At 36.0% G+C, this 27,720-nt stretch overlaps 1 protein-coding gene across 2 annotated transcripts in view; it reads right to left on the bottom strand.

Annotated features, from left to right (window-relative positions):
- LOC149773266 (uncharacterized) overlaps positions 1–27,720 on the bottom strand; it is a 175,393-nt gene that overhangs the window by 76,569 nt on the left and 71,104 nt on the right. For both annotated transcript variants that reach the window (XM_089946537.1, XM_089946536.1), the window contains exons 8-10: positions 18,854–19,429; positions 17,309–17,333; positions 417–505 (exon numbers count right to left, since the gene is read on the bottom strand). In XM_089946537.1, the coding sequence (XP_089802663.1) occupies positions 417–505; positions 17,309–17,333; positions 18,854–19,429 (690 nt within the window). The remainder of the gene's footprint in view (positions 1–416; positions 506–17,308; positions 17,334–18,853; positions 19,430–27,720) is intronic.

The raw sequence follows: 27,720 nt of genomic DNA, 5'->3' as shown, positions 1-27,720 counted from the left end.
TCATCCCATCTGCAATTTTTCGCATCGGCATTCTAAGGTATGTTGTCCAACACGTTTTCAAAACACATCAGCTCTAAAACATTTGTATAAATCCTGACAGACCCTGCTGTATTGAAATGTTTCTCATTTCCTTGACGTTTTGCAATATTTAACTTCTTGATAGTTCCCACTCTTAACAAGGAATACGATTTTTGTTTGGTTGGAGGTTATAATTATTGGGGGGAGGCAGCTACAATTATTTTTAATAATGTAATACGTAGCCGTTACTATTGCACATTTTTCCTTTTTTAGAACGCTAATCCCATAGTCTATGATAATATTCCCTGAATTGAAAAGAGCACTATGTCAGTCTGATTCCTTATTCATTTGAGTGGTAAACAGTACAGTTTTGCATAAATCGCAAAATGGCTATTTACATCATCCTGTTCCATCCATGTTGATGTTGCTGCAGTGACAATCTGTTTCCTGTCATCACTTCCTGTGAATTCCAGTGTGATGTGACCTGCTGCATAGAAAACAAAATGATGTCAATTTTAGCAATCGCACCACAACATTCAATTTGAGATAGGATATTAAAATCTGCAATGTGAATATAGCGAATGGCTCTTCAAATGTGAGTGCTGTGTTTATGGTCATATAAACCATGAATATCATTTAACATATGCATGCTGTGTTTAACACAAACGTAACATCAACTTGTGTGTGCAATGACAGTACCATGAATGGCATACAATATGTATGTGCTGTGTTTAATAGTCCTATGAACCATGAATGGCATATAATATATATGTTTTGTGTTTAATAGTCCTATGAACCATGAATGGCATATAATATGTATGTGCTGTGTTTAATAGTCATATGAACCAGTTTGAAATAGGATATTACAATATGCAATGTGAGTACCATGAATGGCAGTATTAGAGTGTTGTGTTTAATAGTCCTATGAACTACCAATGGCATATAACACATGTTGCACTTAATATTCCTATGAACTATTAATGGCATATAAAACATGTTGTACTTAATAGTCCTATGAACTATTAATGGCATATAACACATGTTGTACTTAATAGTCCTATGAACTATTAATGGCATGTAAAACATGTTGTACTTAATAGTCCTATGAACATTAACGGCATATAACACATGTACTTAATAGTCCTATGAACTGTTAATGACATATAACACATGTACTTAAAAGTCTTATGAACTGTTAATGGTAAATAGCACATGTTGTACTTAATAGTCCTATGAACTATTAATGGCATATAACACATGTTGTACTTAAAAGTCCTATGAACTATTAATGGCAAATAACACATGTTGTACTTAATAGTCCTATGAACTATTAATGGCATATAACACATGTTGTGCGTAATAGTCCAATGAAATATTAATGGCAAATAGCACATGTTGCACTTACTAGTCCTATGAACTATTAATGGCATATAACACATGTTGTACATAATAGTCCTATGAACTATTAATGGCATATAACACTTGTACTTAATAGTCCTATGAACTGTTAATGGTAATTAACAATGTTGTACTTAATAGTCCTATCGACAGACATGATGGGAATTTGTGTCTACAATGTGAGTACCATACAAGGCATATAGTACATTCATTCTCTAATAGTCCTACACAATGAATGATAATAAGTAATTGTTTTTCATATGATGGTGGTTATCAAGACACATCTGAGATAAATTCATTCTTTACAGCATGCCACAACCAACGATTCTTTTTATTGCAAGTGATGGCAAAGATTTCTTCTACTTAAACGTGGTACCTCTGACAGACAATTAAAGTCATGGTTGTGGACCTATTTTTCAAAATGAGGTGCACAATGTATTTCCATTTTCATGCAATCATGCATTATATATGATGAACCATTAAAATGTACACGAGTTTTAAAAGCTGGCCCATTAAAATGTACTTCCAGATCCATGCAAACACGAGTTTTAGAAGCTGGCCCATTGAAATGTACTTCCAGTTCCATGCAAGCATGATTTTTAGATGATGGCCCATTAAAATGTACTTCCAGATCCATGCAAACACGAGTTTTAGAAGCTGGCCCATTCAAATGTACTTACAGTTCCATGCAGACATGAGTTTTAGATGATGGCCCATTAAAATGTACATGCAATCATGAGTTTTAGATAATGGAACATTACAACAAACTATGACTTTAATAATGTACTGTACAGCAATTTGTTTTTACTATTTATCATTGTTTTACCAACCACAACAGTGGCTGATACTTGTATTGTCAGACCCTAGATGAATACTTCTTCAGTCTGAGAATAATAAGGTTTTGTTAATTACAAATTATAATCGGGGCCCCGAGTGGCCGAGTGGTCTAAAGCGTTCGCCGTTACGGATCACTGCCATCTCACCTCTGTCTGCGCCAGTTCGAGTCTCAGATTCAGCCAATGTAGATATGTGAGAAAGCATGCCAGTAGCTTCTCGTGGGTCGGTGGTTCTTTCCGGGGTTTTCGCGGGTTCTTCCTCCACCATTAATACTGGCCGCCATATATAGCCTATCGTGTGCTGAAAAATGGCGTTAAACCCCACAACAACAACAACAACAACAACAAATTATAATCATTCTCTGTATTTGCCTTACCTTTTTGAGGCATTTCTTGGAATATATTGATTTACAATACTTATATTTAGATTGAAAAATAATTACACTGAACAGTACTTATAGTTTGACTGATCAGTACTTATATTTAGAGAGAGCCCACAGCGACTGAGTGGTCTAAAGCGCTCACTAAGAAGGATCACTGCCATCTCACCTGTGTCTGCGTGGGTTCGAGTCTTGGATTTGGCCTATGTGGGTATGTTAGAAAGCTTATCAGTAGCTTTTGTGGGTCAGTGGTTCTTTCCGGGGTTTTCCCCCACCGTTTATACTGGCTGCCATGTATAGCCTATCTTGATCTGACAAATGGTATTAAATCCTACAACAACAATAACTTATATTTAGACTTATCAATACTTATATTTAGACTGGACACTAATTTATAATATTTAGACTGATCAGTGCTTATATTTGGACTTATCAATACTTATATTTAGACCAATCAGTGCTTCTATTTGGACTTTTCAATACTTATCATTAGACTGAACATTAATTACATTTAGACTGATCAGTGCTTATATTTGGACTTTTCAATACATATTTAGACTGAACACTAATCATATTTAGACTGATCAGTGCTTCTATTTAGACTTATCAGTCATTTTATTTGGAGTGAACAATATTTATATTTAGACTCATCGATACATATATTTTCACCCAACAGGCCTTTTTTCCAGAATTACAAGCTAATGCATTGAAACATTAATCTAGTATGCACAGAAACCACTTTTATTCTTTCAAGAACTGTTACCTTTGTTTTTGCCAAAGACATCTTTAATAGCTCAAGTGAAAATCATCCAATTAACTATTGTGTATATAATTACAGATGATGGAGAACTAAATCACTACCTCAATAATCTAGCCCTAACAAGCTAATTAATAAGGTATTAACAAATCTAAAAGTAGAGTCAGGCAATAATTATATCCCCTTGAATAAAGGAGTTGATGCCAGATCCAGTTTATGCTTATTACTGCATGCAATTCCATTCATGCTAGGCAGGATGCTCATTTAAGGACCTCACACTATCTTCACCAAGTGGCATGTTCACATTGCTGAGCACACTTGAGGAGTTATTTAAGGACCTCACACTATCTTCAACAAGTGGCATGTTCACATTGTGAGCACACTGGAGGAGTTATTTAAGGACCTCACACTATCTACACCAAGTGGCATGTCCAAACTGCTGAGCAAACTGGAGGATATTCTCACTTATAAAAGTTACACATTTACATTTTTATTTTTCACTTGTTCTGTATGAAACAAAGACTAACAACTTTGTTGTAATGCACATATGATGTGCTATACCTACCCTGCTAATGAAAAGGATGCACTGTTTTGGACGGATTCATTTAAAATGGTCAGTAGTTTTTTTTCTTCAATTTTATTTGCTAATAATCTGTATGCATCAGACAAAGATTTTGCTGGAAAAAGGAAATGCATACATTTACTATTAACACAAAAATACATGCCATACATGCTTGGAGGACCAAATCAAGGATCTCAATGTTCACAATCACGGAGATTGGATCCAAATCAGGAATCATGGAGAACAGCATAATGACCATTCACGTAACTACTGAAAATCAGTTGAACTCTAAATGCAATATGTCATTTTCAGTTGACTAATGAGATGACATTATTCCATTCAGCTCAGTGCACTGCTATGTCAAGCAAGCAAGATCATAGCCATGTCAAGCAAGCAAGATCATAGCCAATTAAATCAAGCAAGATCATAGCCATGTCAAGCAAGCAAGATCATAGCCAATTCAATCAAGCAAGATCATAGCCATGTCAAGCAAGCAAGATCATAGTTATTGTTATTGTTATTGTGGGGTTTAACGCCATTTTTCATCACACGATAGGCTATACATGGCGGCCAGTATTAATGGTGGAGGAAGAACCCAGGAAAACCCCGGGAAGAACCACCGACCCACGAGAAGCTACTGGCAAGCTTTCTCACATACCCACATTAGCCGAATCCTAGACTCAAACTCACGCAGACAGAGATGAGATGGCAGTGATCCGTAACGGAGAGCGCTTTAGACCACTCGGCCACTCGGGGCCCCTGCAAGATCATAGCCAATTCAAGCAAGCAGCATCATAGCCATGTCAAGCAGTTGGGCCAGAGCGGACGTGTATCTGCGGATGTAACAGAATACGTCATTTATTTATTTTTTACAAACGTTGTAATTTGTTTACAAACTGAAAACCACTCATAAAAGCCAACAAATTTGTAGGATTTTACATTAATGCATATATCAGAGTCTCAAGCCAATAACACTTTTGAAATATTTGGGACATGCAATTACTTGTTTCTACCAAACCTATTATACAGATCACAATAAAGCAAAGTATTATTTAATCTGTTATATTTTGCTGCGGGTGTCAAAGTGATCACTCAGAATGCACAGCATATCACAATGCATGCTTGTGAAGTGGCAATAATAAGTAAATGAATAATGGCAGTATTCACTTTTCTGCATGTATGCGAAGAGGTTCTTGTTGTTGTTATTGTTCTAGGGTTTAATGCCATTTTTCAGCACAAGATAGGGTACACATGGCAGTCAGTATTAATGGTGGAGGAAGAACCCTGGAAAACCCAGGGAAGAACCACCGACCAACGAGAAGCTACTGGCAGGATTTCCCACGTATCCACGCTAGCCGAGCCTTGGACTCGAACCCACGCAGACAGAGGTGAGGTGTCAGTGATCTGTAATGGTGAGCGCTTTAGACCACTCGGCCACTCGGGGCCCCATGCAAAGAGGTAACATCATTCCCTGCAGTTGTTTCCTTTTATATATGTGTATACAAGTACATGCAAATAAAAACCCATTGATCACTATTTATACAATTCCATTGTTCTGACTCTTATGCTTCTTATCATCAGGGTTATTATCATCAGCTGCCAGAAGGAAACAAAGTGCCACCCACCCTCCCGGTAATTGGCGGTTCTTATCATACTAACTTAAAATTTTGATTGGTATATAATTATTGTTTTCTTTGATAGAAAGAGAGAGAGAGAGAACCCCATCCCATTCTGGCAATATTCCATATAGAATTACGCCTCATGAATTTTGATCTCTTAAAAAAAAATAATACACTCACTCATTACAAAATTTGGTTTTCTGTGACAAGGCCTAAGTCTATTTTATCAATTTGCTTTCACCCTTTCCAAAATACACATGCACATCCTAGCTTGCATGATAAAGTTCATGCCGTTTAAACAAATGGAAGTGTCATTTCGTACCTAATTCGTCTTCCCCTCTAAGTGAATACGATATTTACACTTTACATGCAAAAAAGATTATTGTATCCTTAAAGAAGCTTCTAAGGCTAATAACAAACCTAATGGAACTTGAAAATTGAAACATTAACATTATTTTGAATTCTTTGCAATTACTCATCCCTTTGACAAAACATTTTACCAACATTTTACTTATTTTTAGTAAAATAAACACCAATTTTTAGCAATTACTAGTATATTTTTTGTGTGGTACTGCATGATTGATAAATGAATAAACTATTGCAAGGACAGACAATAATACAAATGACCCATGGATGAATCAACCATTGGAAGGACTGCCAATGGTACAGCATGACTTATGGATGGATCAACTATTGGAAGGACTGCCAATGGTACAGGATGGATCAACTATTGGAAGAACATACATTGGTACAACATGAATGGTGCAGGAATCAAGTACTGGAAGGACAAACATTGGTACGGAATGAATGATAGATGGATCCACTATTGGATGGACAGACAATGGTACAGCATTACCCATGGATGAATCAACTATTGGAAGGATATACATTGGCACAACATGAATGATGCAGGAATCGAGTACTGGAAGGACAAACAATGGTTACATTATGACTGATAGATGCATCAACCATTGGAAGGACTGCCAATGGTACAGCATGACTGATAGATGAATCAACTATTGGAAGGACATACATTGCTACAACATGAATGATGCAGGAATCAAGTACTGGAAGGACAAGCAATGGTTACAGTATGACTGACGGACGTATCAACCATTGGAAGGGCTGCCAATGGTACATCATGACTGATAGATGAATCAACCATTGGATGGACAGACAATGGAACAGTATGAATAAAGGATGAATCAACTATTAGATGGAGAAACAATGGTACAGCATGACTGAGAGATGAATCAAGTACTGAATGGACATACAATGGTACAACATGACTAATGGATGAATCAAGTACTGAATGGACAGACAATGGTACAACATGACTGATAGATGAATCAAGTACTGGATGGACAGACAATGGCACAGCATGACTAATGTATGAATCAACTTTTGGATGGACAGGCAATGGTACAGCATGACTTATGGATGGATCAACTATTGGAAGGACTGCCAATGGTACAGGATGGATCAACTATTGGAAGAACATACATTGGTACAACATGAATGGTGCAGGAATCAAGTACTGGAAGGACAAACATTGGTACGGAATGAATGATAGATGGATCCACTATTGGATGGACAGACAATGGTACAGCATTACCCATGGATGAATCAACTACTGGAAGGATATACATTGGCACAACATGAATGATGCAGGAATCGAGTACTGAAAGGACAAACAATGGTTACATTATGACTGATAGATGCATCAACCATTGGAAGGACTGCCAATGGTACAGCATGACTGATAGATGAATCAACTATTGGAAGGACATACATTGCTACAACATGAATGATGCAGGAATCAAGTACTGGAAGGACAAGCAATGGTTACAGTATGACTGACGGACGTATCAACCATTGGAAGGGCTGCCAATGGTACATCATGACTGATAGATGAATCAACCATTGGATGGACAGACAATGGAACAGTATGAATAAAGGATGAATCAACTATTAGATGGAGAAACAATGGTACAGCATGACTGAGAGATGAATCAAGTACTGAATGGACATAACATGGTACAACATGACTAATGGATGAATCAAGTACTGAATGGACAGACAATGGTACAACATGACTGATAGATGAATCAAGTACTGAATGGACAGACAATGGTACAACATGACTGATAGTTGAATCAAGTACTGAATGGACAGGCAATGGTACAACATGACTGATAGATGAATCAAGTACTGGATGGACAGACAATGGTACAGCATGACTAATGTATGAATCAACCATTAGATGGACAGACAATGGTACAGCATGACTAATGGATGAATCAACTATTTGATGGACAGAAAATGGTGCAGCATGACTAATGGATGAATCAACTATTTGATGGACAGACAATGGTACAGCATGACCAATGGATGAATCAACTATTGGATGGACAGAAAATGGTACAGCATGACTGATAGATGAATCAAGTATTGGATGGACATACAATGGTACAACATAACTAATGGATGAATCAAGTACTAAATGGACAGACAATGGTACAACATGACTGAAAGATGAATCAACTATTGGATGGACAGAAAATGGTACAGGATGACTTATAGATGAATCAACCATTGGATGGACAGACAATGGTACAGCATGACTAATGGATGAATCAACCGCTGTAAGGACATATCTTGATACAGAATTACTGATGGTTAAATCAACTACTGAAAGGACAGACATTGGTAAACAATGACAAACCTGGTAACAAAACACATCTTTGAAATAAGTTATTGCTGACACTTAGGTGATGTACCCGGTTGATTGTCCATGTACATCTCAGAAATAATGTCTAACCTATTCACATAATGGACATAGTTTATGGACTAAGAACATCTTCCAAAAAATGTATTATAGGATTAACAAATCATGGTTGGGTATTTATCAGTTCGTGAATCTGACTTAATCACACACACAGAGTAAACAATGTCTGAAGGACTTTATGTTAACATTGCGAGTGATTAAGTAGCAATTTACACATCAGTAAATACTAAACAATGATTATTTAATTCTTTTAATTTCAATTGTATTCCTTTCTGTCATCATATCAGAGGATCGCATGAAGAAAGCATTCACTTTTTGGTAGCTCTTAGTTTTCCTTCATTAGCCTCTTCACTGCACATGAATATATATTCCCGTCTTTGCTAGCCAACAATAGCCGACTCTATACTTTGTACAGTATGATAGGGTAGAGTGTCAGGGCGGGTAATGCCAATGATCCAAAGAACTCTACTTGCATAAACCTTCCTGATCATTTATTAATCAACATTATGGTTGCATATAGCACACGTTCTTTTAGCATTATTTTTTTTTTCCTTTCTATGCATTTCGATCTTTCAAAGCAAATCCCACTCTTGCTCATTACATGACCCTGAACTTTGATAACAGCTAGTGAAACATATGATCTAAACAAATGCAATAATTTCTAAAGATTGGTTTATAAAGCCTACCACATGCTTTCTGTGGCAAAAGGGTTGAGCATCTGGGGTGCAGAAAGGCCTGTGCAAATATATTGTTTCGACTTCAAATGGGCGAGTTAATTTGGATATTTGAAAAGTTTTATCATAAATCACCAGGATGGGTGAGTCAGGTTTATTGTTGTGTTATTAGTGTAGTGCAAGACATTTGCATTAACAAAGCTTCACATCAAATAACCTAAAACAGGGAACCAAAAGTAGTCTGGAGAATTTACCAATATGTAAAAGATTCCAGATCAGTATCATGTGACCGTTTGTGTCCAAAGCTTGGTCATTTTATAAACAATAAACAATTGGAATTAGAACTAGGTACATCAATGAAATGAATTATAATATAAGCTACAAAGATGATTGACATGCTTTATGGACTAGGAACATCTTTGAAAATATTTACAACTAAGTGCATCTTCTAAATGATTTATATGCATGTACACTTTTGAAATGTGTCTAACCTAAACAGATCATGGATACGGTTATGAAGTATATATTTTCGTTTATTTATAAACCAAACCAGCGATAGACATGATTTAGGGACTATGTATATCTATGATATCATCATAACATCAATTTATTTTTCAGGATCAGAAGCACGTTTAAATCGGTTGATATTATATCTAAAGGTGGGACTGCTGTGAGAAGTAGGCTCTAGTAATGCGGACATTGAAATGACATTATTTGGTAAGTTAGACATTGAAGAGACATATGAAGGACAGATAATGGTAGGACAGACATATGAAGGACAAACACTGGTAGGAAAGACACATGAAGGACAGACACTGGTAGGACAGACATATGAAGGACAGACACTGGTAGGACATACACTGGTAGGACAGACATTGAAGAGACATATGAAGGACAGACACTGGTAGGACAGACATATGAAGGACATACACTGGTAGGACAGACATATGAAGGACAAACACTGGTAGGAAAGACACATGAACGACATACACTGGTAGGACAGACATATGAAGGACATACACTGGTAGGACAGATACTGGTAGGACATACACTGGTAGGACAGACATATGAAGGGCAAACACTGGTAGGACAGACATATGAAGGACATACCCTGGTAGGACAGACATATGAAGGACAGACAATGGTAGGACAGACACTTGTATGACATACATGTGAAGGATAGACACTGATATGACAGACATTGGAAGGAGAGACATTGGTAACATGTGACTGAGTGATTAATCAGCTATTGGAAGTAAATACATTGGAAAGACAAACATTGGGATGACAGACATTAGATGGACAGTTGTTGGTAAAGAATGGAAATATTAAAGTGTCTTCATTTAAGGAAAAATAAATGTTGGGTATTTTTCTTACCGAACATTAATCCCAAATAGTTCCAAAGTAAATATTCAAAAGAAAAAATCAATCCCATATCTTCCAATGAATGGCCAAATGCTTGAGTAGTCACAAACAGGAAACCGCATTGAAATAATTGAAATAATTAAACGTCTTGGATCAAGATTATGATTAGGTTATTGACACATCATTTCTATATGGCTGACTATTTTTTCTATCATGAATTAAAACTGTTTACATATGTTTCCTTACAAGAACGATCAAATAAAAGGACACTTGTGGATAGAACCACACAGAACGCCTTAAATTTGTTGAACATTTGAGATCTGACAATTATTATTCATTTCAACAATACGCTAAGGTCAGGTTAATTAGAAACAAGTACCAAACTTCAGATGTTAATGACAAAACAATAATTTGAGCTGTAAATCACAAGGCACCAAGTCAGATAGCTTCGTTTTAGAAATGTATCTTTCCTATACTGAAAATGACATAGTCAACTGATGCTAGTTTTTATAATTGTATTCAGAAAGTCTACTATCTTGTTATTTTCTTCTGAACATCCAATCAAGATAATTCTTTTTTAGGGAGAGACCATTTAAGTTTCCAAAGAGTTATATTATTTGAAAAGTTTATATTTTGATGAACGAAAGGATTTTAAAAATGTGCCCAGTCAGAAAGAACCATGAATTAAATGACTAGTCCCATGCAGTATAAATGCAGTCAGAATTGAATTCAAGTTTGTAGCTGTCTATTCGTATATTCACCCACGTGGCTGGGTCATTACTTTTCAAGGATTAAACATGTTGTTCGCTTTTAAGTGTGCATTCAATGCTATTTTCAAACGGAAGCGGCTGTCATCTCGAATTTAAATGTACGTACCTCAAAGGATTACTTTTCATGTTTAAACAGTAGCATAACTTGGCACTGTTCAAGAGAAGATCAAAAGAGTTCTCGTAAAGTCTGTGCGCACTTTTGTTAACAGTTCTTTGAATAAAGTAAAATCATAAACTTGATTCGTTAATCAGCCTTTTCTAAATAAAAACACTACAGTAGTATTTGTACAGTTTTCGAGGTATTGTGAATATATTAATTCTATCTAAAATTATATTTGGCATCATACATATTACATAGTATTCGTATGAACTGGTACGTATGCAATCATCTAATAATGATGTATATTAACTGGCATCTGTCTCTCTTTATCTCTCTCAACTTCTAAAGAACATGCTTGCAGGGGTCATACACATTTGATAGAGATCATGTCCACTCCTTGGTGGTCATCCTCAATGACTCCATGAGGAAGCGCAGTACGCAGAGCAATTCTCCGCAAGCAACCACAGCCACTGTGTCAGGATGCATGGAGAGATGGTGAAGTTTTTTTTCCTTAATCCTCTCCACTCTCTCTCTACACCACCACCACATTGCGTGGGCACCCGAAAATACACATGAGCTCTACTGTAAGACAATTTCGTCATATATTCAGATAAATTACTAACATATATTAATTTACTATCTTGTATGTTGTCCCTGTACCCTAGTGCAATGAAAGTAACAATTTTCAATACATATATGTCAAAATCCAATGTGCAATTTTTTTATCTTGAGAGCAGTTTAAAGCCACTTATTAGCTTGATGTGTGAAAATTAGCCATTTTGTTGCTGCAGAAACATGATTTACCTTCTGTAATAGTGTGACAGATAGTGTCTGAAATCTTTTCTTTATATCTGATGAAAAAAGCTAATCTGTAATCAGTGGTATCCAAAATTCAATTCCACCACAACGAAACATGATCTGTCTCATGTGAATGAAGCGGGCATACAAAAACACTGAATCAGAAGTAATGCTCCAACATGACAGCACTATCTCACATAAGAAGGCATATTCAATAACATCAGCAAGAATATCTAAAGCAAACTCAGAAAACTGCAAGATCCATGCTGAGCGACAAGGAAGACAAAATTCAGTTATGTGCAGGCTTGACTGATATAATGAACTTCTTTGGCACTTTGAAGACAATAACCTGGATACTGTCATCAGAAACATCTCCAATACTGAGTGCTGAAAGAACCACACTACTCAATGACAAAGAAAAGATCTTACAAAGATGGTCAGCACTATTCTGAATCAATAATCAGATATCAACTGATTCAATGCACAAAGTGGAAATCAGCATCTCTTACTGATCGTGCAATGCTGATAGAAGCTGAGAAGGTAACAAACCAGCTGTCAATAGCCAAAATACATGTATCAGGTTATATGCCATCAAAAGTCAGCAATGCCATAATGCACAGAAACTGATTGAACACTTCAAGTCAATTTGGGTTAGGAAACAATACCCCTGGAATAAAAAGATGTAAAAACTGTCAACTCGATGAAGCATAAATTAAGCACAGTTTTGTGAGAACAATCAGGCCATGTACTTGCTTTCAATAGTTAAGTTAAATCCTCACCAGAACTCTGCTGATTTGCCATGTCATGAAATCCTGCCTAAGATTCCAGAGTCCATGTCACTTTAGAAAAGGGCGAAGGACTACATGCATGGTGCTTGCAGCTTGTCAAATCTAGAATAAATGCCACATGGATAACTCCAAACTGCACATAACATGTGTTGAACTGACAACATCACATGATACAGTCACTGTTACCTCTGGAAGATCATGTGGTTGTCAATATAAGTTAGTTTTCATGTAAATTAGTTGCATCACTGGAAGTTCTTTGAATTTTTCCCGTCACCAATGGAGTCATGGGAGTTTGCATGCGAACTCCAATTCTCTTTAGTATAACGTTTTCTGTCATGCACACGGATGCCATCTGCAGCTTGGATACTGAAATCAAGGTCAGATACCGGACAAGCAAAGATGAAGTTATTGTAAGTGACTGTTCTTGATCTCCTATTTGTTGACAATTGCTCCCTTAATACTAGATCTGAGTCTGCCTGTGTCGGCAAGTTATGGGCTGTATTTTGTCCAACACAATATATATATATATATATATATATATATATATATATATATATATATATATATATATATATATATATATATATATATATATATATATATACACACGTTATTTGTATGTCTTGCAAATCATCCTTGTTGTAATGACTCATTTGTTTTATGTAATGTTTGTAACAGTTAACTAAACTTATGTTGAACTGTTATTTTAAATCATGCCAACATTGAATAAATCTTATATTATCTTTAATTCTTGATATGACTAATTCACCATCATGTTAGTGATGCAACATTATCAACTACCGATGACCTTTCTAAACCTCGAAATATACCATATAAATCGATACTGAAACATATATCTGACTTGTTGAAGCCTCCATTGTCACAAATCTAATAATTCAAATCCAAATGATGTCTAAACTAAATCCGCATCTTCCATTCTGAAGAGTAGATGATCTGACCCAGTTCCTTTAAATAGCAGAGTATAGATAGATATTAAATGGCAACCTGGTGATGTGATGTAATGGTCATCAGTCTCAGTGTCTGTGGTTTCCAATAAGGTACTAATACTTTTCTGAGAGGAATATTTCCCAACTGAATTATGCAATTTCATACTGCTATTAAGGTGAACCAGAAGAATCCAGAACTCTGGATCACCCTTGCAAAGCCACGGTGGCTTAGTTGTTAGCATGCCATAATCCTACCGTCAGACCTCCCTGGGTTAGCTATATCGTGGTGTGTTTACTTCAACTGCCTTGGTACTAAATAACCTAATTGTGTTCCTGTGTTGTAAAGCACCATGCCAATCAAAACTAAGACATATCCTCATGTGACCCAGGTGCGTGTTTGTCATGAGTGAGTGATCGATCAGTGCACAAGGTGCATGTTATATGTGAATGTTTAGAGTGTTTGTGGTTTTGTTTGTTTCCCCTGATTTTCTTTTGTCTCATATCACTCTCGCTAAATAAATCCCACAACCCGATGGCACTGTGTTCGTTTCTTCTGTACAACACCCAGCTCACAATGATACCTGATGTGGGGCCATGACAGGATGGAGGATGACGGATAAACAATTAAACCACAAAAATTACAGATGAAGACCAATAGCATTCAGATATAACAATTCTCGCAAATTGTATTCACCACCATAGGCGTAGACACAATGAAAAAGGTGTCGTTATTCCAGAGACTATATGAAATGCGCCTGGGGCATTTGGTAAGTGTATGGCAATCGATGTTATCGTCCCCTTCATGCACATTATGCACTGATAGATCACTCACTCATTCACACGCTGTCATGACAAACACGCACCAGGGTCACACAAACTTAGTGCTAAAACATAGATCATTTGAGTGAAGTAAAAAAATGGTTGCTTGTCTGATACACATACTTGGACTTAAAAAACTGTTAGTGACACTATGTTAGTGTTACACAGAAATGTTTTGGTTTGGTAGGGCTAAGCTTAAAGTTCTTTGTGTGCAGATGATGTGGCAAGCCTTTTATTTAAAAAGGACCATGTAAGTGCTAATATCATACAATCATCATTTAAAATATCTCAAAATTACTGGGTTTTCAAAATTTAACTCATATCAATTATGTAATGCACAAGGGATGCATATTTTTAATGTGTGTGTGTAATTTTGGATGTATAGCAGTAGACCATTATGCCGCAGACATGTAGCATCATGCCCCACCGAGTCACATTATCATGGCACCAGGCCGACCAGTACTAACACTGACCTGTTAATGCTGAACACCTAGTGAGGCAGCTTTACTACCATTATTTAAAGTCTTTGGTACGAATCAGCCGGGGTTCGAGCCCGTGACATCCCACATTTGAGGCGGATTCTCTAACCATTAGGCCACCGGAGTAGATGGGTATAAATCAAGGTATAGAAATTTGTTATTTGCTGTAAAATGTTTGCATCATTGATTTTTTCCGGGTTTTAATTTGACCTGGCAATTGCTGATGGTCAACCAGTGATAAAAGCAAGATATATTTATAAAATTCTTTACCCCTAAAATGTACACTGGATACCCAGATGAATATTCATTACAGGCAAGACTAAAAGATGGTCCTGATCAAGAACAGATAATCATTATGTAAGTTCTGGCTTACTGCAATATTAACTGAAGGGAAGATAAATCCTGTTCAAGAAAAGATGATAGTTATACAATGTTCATTCACTGCTGGTGAAACAAAAACAGAGATGACCCTGATCAGTACCTCACCTTGATCAGTTCAAGGGAAGCTTCTCTCACATGAAACTGCCAGTGTCCCCATATATTTAAAAAAATTACCATGTTGTACAATTAACTAATTAATGAGACAAAGGTACACATAATGTGCCCCTCATATCTCAACCAAGGTGTAACACTCATCAAAGAACAGATCATAGTCACTCAAAATTATAGCTTATAACAATCCAAATTTCATACAAGAAAGAAAATGATCCTGACTGAAAGAAGAGTAAAGTCATACGAATTCCTAATTATTATAAACCAGGGGAGGTCTGAATGATGTTTTTAGGCTTGATATGAAGAGCATATTATGAACCAGGGGAGGTTTGACTGTTGTGGCTGGGCTTATATGAAGAAAAAACCTATCATAAACAAGGTGAGATCAAAATGCTGTGGTTAGGCTTGATATGGACAGATTTATTATGAACCATAGGCAATCCAAATGGTGTGGTTAGGCCTGATGTGGAAAACTAATTATGAACCATAGGCAATCCAAATGGTGTGGTTAGGCCTGATGTGGAAAACTAATTATGAACCATAGGCAATCCAAATGATGCGGTTAGGCCTGATGTGGAAAACTAATTATGAATGAAGGAAAGGTCTGATTGGTGTGTTGAGGCTTGGTACGAAAAGGCTGATTAAAAACCAGAGGAAATCAAACTGGTGTGGTGTTGATTATGCGCCAGGGGGAAATCCATCTGGTACATTTACGCTTTATAAGAAGCACTGATTATTAGCTAGGTGAATCCAGCTGGTGTGGTTAGGCTTGATAGGAAGCACTGATTATTAGCCAGGTGAATCCAGCTGGTGTGGTTAGGCTTTATAGGAAGCACTGATTATTAGCCAGGTGAATCCAACTGGTGTGGTTAGGCTGTATAGGAAGCACTGATTATTAGCCAGGTGAATCCAACTGGTGTGGTTAGGCTTTATAGGAAGCACCAATTATTAGCCAGGTGAATCCAGCTGGTGTGGTTAGGCTTTATAGGAAGCACCGATTATTAGCCAGGTGAATCCAGCTGGTGTGGTTAGGCTTTATAGGTAGCACCGATTATTAGCCAGGTGAATCCAACTGGTGTGGTTAGGCTTTATAGGAAGCACCGATTATTAGCCAGGTGAATCCAGCTGGTGTGGTTGGGCTTTATAGGAAGCACCGATTATTAGCCAGGTGAATCCAGCTGGTGTGGTTAGGCTTTATAGGAAGCACCGATTATTAGCCAGGTGAATCCAACTGGTGTGGTTAGGCTTTATAGGAAGCACCGATTATTAGCCAGGTGAATCCAACTGGTGTGGTTAGGCTTTATAGGAAGCACCGATTATTAGCCAGGTGAATCCAACTGGTGTGGTTAGGCTTTATAGGAAGCACCCATTATTAGCCAGGTGAATCCAACTGGTGTGGTTAGGCTTTATAGGAAGCAACGATTACTAGCCAGGTGAATCCAACTGGTGTGGTTAGGCTTTCTAGGAAGCACCGATTACTAGCCAGGTGAATCCAACTGGTGTGGTTAGGCTTTCTAGGAAGCACCGATTACTAGCCAGGTGAATCCAACTGGTGTGGTTAGGCTTTATAGGAAGCACCGATTATTAGCCAGGTGAATCCAGCTGGTGTGGTTAGGCTGTATAAGAAGCATTGATTACTAGCCAGGTGAATCCAACTGGTGTGGTTAGGCTGTATAAGAAAAGTACTATTATGACCAATATTAATGTATAATACTTACAAGCATCAATATCGGCAGATTGTTCCTGAAATTAGAACAAATCACATTTTAACTTACCGTTTGTGTTATAGATTTGACATTTGTTGTACTAATATATAAAATTATGACACAATGTGTACTGGCATTGTACAGGTTCTGGTATACGTTTGACATCAAACTATGACACAAAATGTGTGGGCAATGTAATCTATATCTTAATTTCGTTTACATTGTGATGATTCAAAATTAAATTCACAATAAAAGATGGTATTTCTGCTCATATATACAAGTTTTGTTATTAAATCCACTCGTGTCTTAGGTATAAATTGGAATTCAGTTTTGATATAAACATTTAAAAATAATGACAAGGGAAAATGAATATCACAATTCAATTGTACATTACATGCCATGAAGTAGATGCTACATGTTTAATTTATTCACAATATGTATTGTCAAACCATTTATACTCATCCAATATGATTGAAACCAATGATGCATATCTTTTTTCTTCCTCTCTTTAAAAAAAAAATGATTTATATTCTATAGTTTTAAAATTTAAAACGCCTATATCTTGAGGCAGTTTGAAATATATAAAATATGTGAATCAATGTTTGGATAAACACAATTTCTAAACAAACATCCCTGGTGCTTATAGCAAGACCAACAAGACCTTTAAAGACTTATGCCTCCAAATTTCCAAGGGGTAATGATAACAAGATCTTCAAGATGTATATCATGGTGGTCATATTGGACATCATCCTGAAACCATTTCCATTTAAGATTAAATAGAAGACAACTCTTATAGAAAAAACCATCCATTCAAGAAGGCAATCAAAAGCAAGATTTTCAAGATGGTCACATTGATATAATGTCTGAAAAGCAGCATTGACATTTCTGAGCAACTAGACATCACAAGAATTCATTTGATAAAAACAACCATTTTTACACAAACATCCCAGCAGAAAGAACAATAATAATATTTTCAAGATGGTGACTGTGTTGTCGATATTTGATATGCATGTAGCACCATTTTCATTCAAAATCAAAAAGACATGTTAAGAAGTCTTCTGTGAAATTCACTTTGAAATATTAATTTTCATTCATAGTGATAAGAAAAATTTAAGGATGGCCACTGTGGTCATATTGGATATCAGGTCAGCACCATTTTGTATTTACAACCAATCAGACATCACAAGAAATCTTCTAGTGAAAACCTCATGCCAGTATGATTCTTCACTCAGGAAAAGTAGTCATACATTACTTTTCAAATGGCTACTGAGGTGGGAAATCAGACCTCCAGGCACCTCTATTTTCTTTTAGCAGCAACCAGACCACTATGTTAATGTAATTGTAAAGTTTCAGGATATTTACAAAGGGTAATGATACAAATTATGCTAATCAAGGGATAACAACATTTTATAAGTTTATGACTACATGAACTAAAAAAGAAATTTTAAAAAAGATAAATCTGACCATAACAAAACTGGTTTAAGCTAAGAGAGCATAATACATATTTTACAGGGTAAAAGCTTGTAAAACTTTATAGAACATGTTAATTATACTCACCATATTTTCAAACCAAAAGTCCAATAGACGACAGGACTCAATTACGTTGCCATGGAAATCACAGTCTACCTCTGCATTCTCTTTAAGATCGGATACCGGAAAAAGGATGTTGACACTTTCACCATTGTATTCAGGACATTGTATAGAGTTCTCAAAGTTCAGGCTTTGTCCCAGGTTTCCAATTATCTTCTGGAGATTGGTAGTGATGAACTCTCTTGCCTCAATACACAGCTTTGAAGATGGAGTATTTTCCCTTATCCCCATTCTTATGACCTTCACAAAGATCACATGCTCTCTAAAGTGCAAAATCAGTTTGTGACGCCGGTCCAGCAGAAAAACACAACAGCCACAAAATATCTGATTCTCTTGTTTATCTTCTTTCTTCTTTGTAGCTATTGGCCAGTGAGCAACACAGGAAGCAAGAAGTCTGTGGAAGATCGGGGATGGCATAAAACTTTCCTTGAATACATAGCAAAGGACTGATGAACTTCCCATCTGGTCATTTGGTTTTGGACAGATGACCTCTACTGGTGCTTTCTGCTGAAGCATGCATGGGGCAAGGAAGTAATTTTCCTCCTGATAAAGAAAATTACTTTTTTGTTAATGGGGGCATTCGCTTTAATTTGAAATAAAAATAAAGATAGTAAACCGAAAATATATCTGGGCAATCCACTGAACTCTGTACAAAGATGTTTTATCCACATACCTTTTGCGATCATTGCTTTATTTTAATTTTCTTTTCAAATTTGCAATCGTAGAGGAAAGTGGCAAAGACAGTGCCTGTACATGATAACTAACAAAAACTTCCCAAATAGGTCTCCTATCAAACATAAACTTGTGTCACTAAGTTGATAAATATTTACACATCTTGACATCCTTAGAAAGAATAAAGCATGTAGTCATTCCCAGTATTAGTGTAGTTCTGAATATAAATTACACTTATTTCTTCTTTATACAAATCTGCATGGCAATACTATATGCTTGTTATTTATTAACGCTTTCTTGATAACTGACTGCCTTTAGCATAGCAACTTAATCTGTGATACACAGCTGGATCTTCTCTATAGTAACTTAATTCAGTCACAATATGTTATGGACAATGTTTAGGGTTTTTTGGTGACAGACAAACATATTACTATAACTTGGCCTTGTAATATAAATTTTCAAATAAAACCAAACATTTCATGATATACAAACGGGTGAAACCGTACGTTGGAATGTCTTTAAGGTGTACATGTCTTTATGTGCAAGTTTGCTTTGTGTAACAAAATTGATATGATTCTTTGGTCTTAAACTAATAACAAAGGGGAAAACGCAACAAGTTTAGTAAAGTCAACAAAAACATTAATATTTTTAAGTTAAACAGTGAAAATTTACGATGAATTTACCGTGTTGTAAATTAAAACCCTAATAATTATAAAGGTTCTATCACAAATCCAAAAGTATAGAACGTTTCAAACAAATTCTAATACTTTGAACGTGTTGATGTACCAATAGTTTCAAAAACTGATGTATCAATAGTCTTGATGTATCACAATGATGTAACCCATAATGCTTTTGAATAAATCGACAATAATCCAAAAGTAGTGTTTGTCAAAAATGTTAATGAGCACTTTGTAATCACAATGAATAATTTTAAAATAAAATATTCCTCTCAGATCATATTTGAACAGAACAGTAAATAATTCCGCAGACTGAACATAAAGAAGGAATGAAATCATATTAAACACCTCAAACTTATATAAAAATATAAGATACAAGAAAAAGATCAGGATGTGGATCAAAGTAAACTTCCAGAATATTCAAAGTTTTTAAATAAGGGTAGACATTGAACACAAATATCAATAAAGAACTATTAAAATGATGATGAAAGTCAGGTAGGCTGGAACTGTGCTACCCCCAATCATATACAAAGGTGCGGCAAATAAAATAAATATACATTACAAAATTCAATAGAAAATACACTATACATTGATTTACTACTCATGGAGTAGATATAGAGTGTATTTGACAAATTAATTTATCTCTGAAAATGTAACAGTGTGCAAAAATGTTTTCTGCTCAGTGACACAAGTTTAAATACAATTAAGACGGGACCATTTTAAGTTGGCAATAATCATCCCGAGCAAGCTTTGACTTGGCACGTTTCAATCAATTTAAACATATCAGTCTCAAACGTGTGTCAAAAGTATTTCGAGTGGCACGTCTCAATCAATTTGAAACTAAAAAAGTATCAGTCACAAAGGTGTGTCAAAATGTATTCGGAGTGGCATGTCTCAATCAATTTAAAACTAATAAAGTATCAGTCACAAAGGTGTGTTAAAATGTATTTGGAGTGGCATGTCTCAGTCAATTTAAAACTAATAAAGTATCAGTCACAAAGGTGTGTCAAAATGTATTCGGAGTGGCATGTCTCAATCAATTTAAGCCTAATAAAGTATCAGTCACATAGGTGTGTAAAAATGTATTCAGAGTGGCATGTCTCAATCAATTTAAAACTAATAAAGTATCAGTCACAAAGGTGTGTCAAAATGTATTCGGAGTGGCATGTCTCAATCAATTTAAACCTAATAAAGTATCAGTCACAAAGGTGTGTTAAAATGTATTAGGAGTGGCACGTCTCAATCAATTTAAAACTAATATAGTATCAGTCACAAAGGTGTGTCAAAATGTATTCGGAGTGGCATGTTTCAATCAATTTAAAACTAATAAAGTATCAGTCACAAAGGGGTGTCAAAATGTATTCGGAGTGGCATGTCTGAATCAATTTAAACTAATAAAGTATCAATCACAAAGGTGTGTCAAAATGTATTCGGAGTGGCACGTCTCAATCAATTTAAAACTAATAAAGTATCAGTCATAAAAATGTGTGAAAATGTATTCGGGGAGAATTGAGTTTTTCATCAATTATATGTTTAGTTTAACAAGAGTTGCAACTTTACTTGTGACATATACAACAATCTCACTTGTACACTGACACTGAAGTGATGCCCGCAGTAAAGTATTTAATGTTCAAGAGTAAATCACTGTGACCTGATGTCACTGAATAAGAGCACAGTGATGCAATACATAGTATGATCAAGTATTGTATTGATAGCATACCAAGAGCTGGGAATTTAACATAAAGACAAACAATCTAATGGGTGTTAACCCATAAGTAACAAATGTATAAGGAATGTTTGACAGTTTTTTAGAACTATGCAATGTGCAAGCTAAAGAACTTCAATTAATACAGCATACGTACTGCTGGAGATCTGCCAGTAAGACAGCTGATCTGTAACTGGACTAACTTGCAAAAACATCAAAAAATCACTGAAAATAACACACTGACAGAATGTCATATATATATATATATATATATATATATATATATATATATATGGGTTCCTTGAACCCATAAAAGCCTGGGGGAGGTGGCACCAATCCCTTCCCCAGGAACAAATAGCAGGCTGCGGTGCAGTCAGAAAAAAGTGGCACATGCACAACTGTGGGCACGCCACTATAATTAAACCCAACAACAACAACAACATAAACCATGTCTACATTAAAAATCACTTAAAATAACACATGACAGAATGTCATAAATAAAATACCATGCCTACAATTAAAACTCACTGAAAATAACACACAGACAGAATGCCATATATATATATATATATATATATATATAACTTGCCTACAATTAAAAATCACTGAAAATAACACCCAGACTGAATGCCATATATATAAACCTACTGTCACTGAATAAGAGCACAGTGATGCAATAAACAGAATGATCAAGTGTTATATTGACAGCATACCTAGAGCTGGGAATTTAACAGAAAAAAACAATCTAATGTATATTAACCCGTAACTAACAAATGTATAAGGAATTTATGTCAGTTTTTTAAAACTATGCACTGTGCAAGATAAACAACTTCAATCAATACAGCATACGTCATACACCTGGAGATCTGCCAGAGAGAGAGCTGATTTACAATTGGACTAACTTACAAAAACATTCAGAAATCACTGAAAATAACACACTGACAGAATGTTATAAATATAAATACCATGCCTACAATTAAAAATCACTGAAAATAACACAAAGGCAGAATGCCATATATAAATATCATGTCTACAATTAGAGCATTGGTGAAGTCTGGGATTTTGTGTGAAACATTGTGTCACTAAAGCATATCATTTGTAGAGTGGTTCACACAGATCTGATGAACAACTTAACTAAATTCCTCCCCCCCACCCATATGTAAAATATGTGTGTTTCCAACTGCACTGGCTTCAAAATTAGAGTATGTAGATTGGGATATTTTTTTTAAACATTAATTACGATAATGATTAGTATATAATTTACTAAACATATAAAGTATTAGGCTAAACTAGATGCACACATTAATTTCCAGGATGTTTTTTTCCATTTTTTTTTAATCCGGAGGGAAAAAGGTGCAGGGGTCAGCAACAAAAAATAGCGATCGTCGGCTGACTGGAAACACATTTTAATTTGTCTTTCATGAAAATTGAATGACTCAAGTTGGCTGTAGTAACAAAAATAAAAATCATGATAATAAAATCCTATCAGGTGGTCTAAATAGAAAAATGTAAATTGGTAGGAAATCAATTTATGTTCTGGCCAATGTAAGCAAGAGTCCCTCGAGGGCTGGAACTCTACTAGGAATTTAAGACAAGACCACCTTTTTGTTAACCATTTACCTCATAGAGCATAGTTACAAAGTGCAGCGCGCTATAAATAGAACACATGTTACCTATTAGACTCCATACGAATAGGCCTGACTGTGAACTGTTAAGCAATATAGTGTATGCTACGTTTCACAGCAATTTTAACCATTTTACATTTTTGCTACACAGTTATTATATGTGGAAAAATTTAAGAGTAAAGTCCGATTGTAATAGCTGTGTAATTATTTTTTATGGAAGATTTTTGTATGTGCTTTAAAATCTTGAGAGAACTCGTTCACCGTCATGTCAGTGAGGCCGCATGACCAACTGTAGCTGCCATTTCTCATACTCGAAATTTACAAGTTTTTCTTCTGCGTCTACATCACTAAATCATCTGAATTTGATAATTTATAAACACTAATTGCTGCCTACATCAATATCAGAGCTTTTACCTAAGTTATTGAATCTTTCATAGCTGAGATCATATTCGTGAAAAAATCGTAAGTACTGAATGAAATCCACGACCGCCATTTTGGAGAGTGGAGATTAAGACCCAGTTACTTTAAATAGCAGATATCGACCAGTGCATAAACAGTGACCACATGAGCTGACATAATTGTCATTTGCAGAAATGAATGTAGTATCTAATAAGGGTTTTCCCCGAAAGTGGCGCTACGAAAACCTGCTCAAAATGGCTGACGTTTACAGCAGGTGTCAAAAGGCACTTCCATGCGAATGGAGTAGAGGCGTCTAAAGATGCTTGCATGAGGTAAAGGGTTAAAGTGTTGAGTGTTCAAACCATCCTTATATTCTTTAGCTATGATCACATTTTCAAACCAGCTGCCATGATACAGATAGGAGACAACATATTGGCACCATTTTAATTCAGGGCAAAGTTGACATCGTTGGAAGTTTTTGGGTAAAAAATGAGAAAAAAACATGTCATAATAAAAATCCATCCAGGAGTACTGACTTAGGTGTGTGATTTTGATTTTTTTTTAAATGTAGCTTTAACAACTTATTCAGTCATATCACTACGATGTATGCAGTATGAAAGTTTATAGTGATGTCTAGCAATGGGACGTCATGCCGCAGACATGTAGCATGATGTCCCACCCATTCACATTATCCTGACACCAGGCCGACCAGTCCTAACACTAACCTCTTAATGCTGAGCGCCAAGCGAGGCAGCTGTTAATACAATTTTTGTAAGTCTTTAATATGACTTTGCCAGGGATCAAACCCAGGACCTAATTAATAACTTGTGTTTGATAATACAAACCCCCCCCGCTATATTGTGTTCAGTTCATAAGCTTTACACTAAATTTATTGGAATTTCGTAATGGATTTGGCAGTAAGAATAAAAATAACAACAATAACAACAACAACAATACCTTCACATGTCATTTCATCTGATTTCGATACTTTAAACTTAATACAGAATTTTTTAAAATTCTGTAACAGATTTGTCAATAAGAAAAACAACAACTACATCAACAACAACAACAAATACCTCTATATCTGTTTTAAATAGCAACTGGTAGTTGCAAGTTTCTTACAAAGTACATTGTGAGAGGCTAATTGGGAATACTGAAGGGGAATTATTATAAATTATTATAATGGCTACAGGCAGAGCTACACCTACCTCTTTAATCGATATGCCTTTACCACAGTCTGTTCATTGGCGACTCTTGTCACCATTGTTGCCTACTGATGCGAGGCAGAGAAAACTCGTGGACGTAAACAGTAATATCCAGTTCCTAGTGACCTCGACTCCGTGCAAGGCCAATATATTTGATGGAAAAGCACGTGCATTTGGGGGCAGGTCCGATGATACGAGGTTCGAAACTATGAAGGAGGGTGCGCCTGAGAAATTGAGGTCCGACAGTTACAATCGAACCATGTATCCAGTATCCATAAGAACGATTAGTTCGCCTACTGATAATCTGCTCAAAACTATATATACCCTCAGTACAGAGAAGTTCGAAAAATTAGGCACAACCATGGACCATTTGTTAAGAGAAAGATCAGTTGGGAGCCGCAGTGAGATAAAAAAGATGGAAAATAGATGCCTGGCTCACATGTGATCATTTCTCCGAGATTATTAATTGGTTGGGTACAGAACAAATATTCAAACAAGTTGAAATACAAAAGCCACGCAGTTAGAATCATATTAATCTGCACCCATCGGCAGTGTAAATAGTGTGATTCCAGTGAATTAATTGTGTGATATCATTTCTATTTTGTTGTATGTTCTTATGGATAAGTTGTATTATTCAAAGTGTGCAGTCTTAATTCAGAATGGTTTTAGAAGTAGCTTGCTGCCTGAATCCAGAGTTTTGTTAATTGGACCTATTTGTTTGGGTTGGGCTTGGAGTGAAGCAGAGCTAAACTGAGAACAAAAGGTGGTGGCATTATGTATGATTGTTTAGAGGTTAGTGTACTGTTTGTTTTTCCCTGTAGAGTTAGTACTCGTGGTGAACTGTGACTGAGTCAGTGTCATGTCTAGCGTTGGTCTGTGGATGATAATGTGTGTCACGCCAGTTGTGCGTTGAAGTCATGGTTGACTTGTGTTTGAGATTCATGCGAAAGAATTAGAATCCATCACTACTATATGCCTATCCATCACTACTATATGCCTATCCATCAACACTATAAGCCTATCCATCAACAATATATGCCTATCCATGAACAATATATGCCTATCCATCAACAATATAAGCCTATCCATCAACACTATATGCCCATCCATCAACACTATATGCCTATCCATCAACAATATATGCCTATCCATCAACAATATAAGCCTATCCATCAGCACTATAAGCATATTCATCAACAAAATAAGCATATTCATCAACACTATATGCCTATCCATCGACACTGTATACCTATCCATCAGCATTATATGCATATCCATCAACACTATATGCATATCCAATCAACACTTAGCCGATCCAATCAACACTTAGCCGATCCATCAATACTGTATGCCTATTTATCAACACTATTATCATATCCATCAGTACTATATACATATCCATCAACACTATATGCCTATCCAATTAACACTTAGCCTATCCATCAGCATTATATGCCTATCCATCAGCGCTATATCCATATCCATCAGACTATCCATTAACTCTATATGCCTATACATCAACACTATATGCCTATCCATCAACACTATATGCCTATCCAATCAACACTTAGCCTATCCATCAGCACTATAACCCTGTCCATCAACACTATATGCCTCTCCATCAACACTATATGTCTATCCATCAACACTATATGACAATCCATGAACACTATATGTCTATCCATAAGCACTATATGCCAATTCATCAACACTATAAGCCTATCTATCACTAATATGTGCCTATCCATCAACACTATATGCCTATCCATCAGCACTATATGTCTATCAATCAACACTATTATCATATCCATCTGCACTATATGCATATGCATCAACAGTATGTGCCTATCCGACAACACTATGTGCATATCTATCAACACTATCTGCCTATCCATCAACACCATATGCCTATCCATCAACATTATGTCTATCCATCAACACACTATGCCTATCCATCAAAACTATATGCCTATCCATCAACACTATTATCATATCCATCAGCATTAGATGCCTATCCAATCAACACTATATGCCTATCCATCAACACTATATGTCTATCCATCAACACTATATGGCAATCCATGAACACTATATGTCTATCCATGAACTCTATATGTCTATCCATAAGCACTATATGCCAATTCATCAACACTATAAGCCCATCTATCACTAATATGTGCCTATCCATCTAACTATAAGCCTATATATCACTAATATGTGCCTATCCATCAACACTATATGCCTATCCATCAACATTATGTGCCTATCCATCAACACTATATGCCTATCCATCAGCGCAATAACCGTATCCATCAGCATTACAAGCCTATCCATCAACACGATATGCCTGTCTATCAACACTATATGCATATCCATCAACATTATATGCCTATCCACCAACACTATATGCCTATCCATGAACACTATATACCTATCCATCAACACTATATACCTATCTATCAACATTATATGCCTATCCATCAACACTATATACCTATCCATCAACACTATATGCCTATCCATCAACACTATATGCCTATCCATCAACACT

Source organism: Sinohyriopsis cumingii, unplaced genomic scaffold (assembly GCF_028554795.1).
Source record: "Sinohyriopsis cumingii isolate HCF-2022 unplaced genomic scaffold, ASM2855479v2 utg000721l, whole genome shotgun sequence".
Classification (NCBI taxonomy): Eukaryota; Metazoa; Mollusca; class Bivalvia; order Unionida; family Unionidae; genus Sinohyriopsis; species Sinohyriopsis cumingii.
This window is presented reverse-complemented; position numbering and strand designations above follow the sequence as displayed.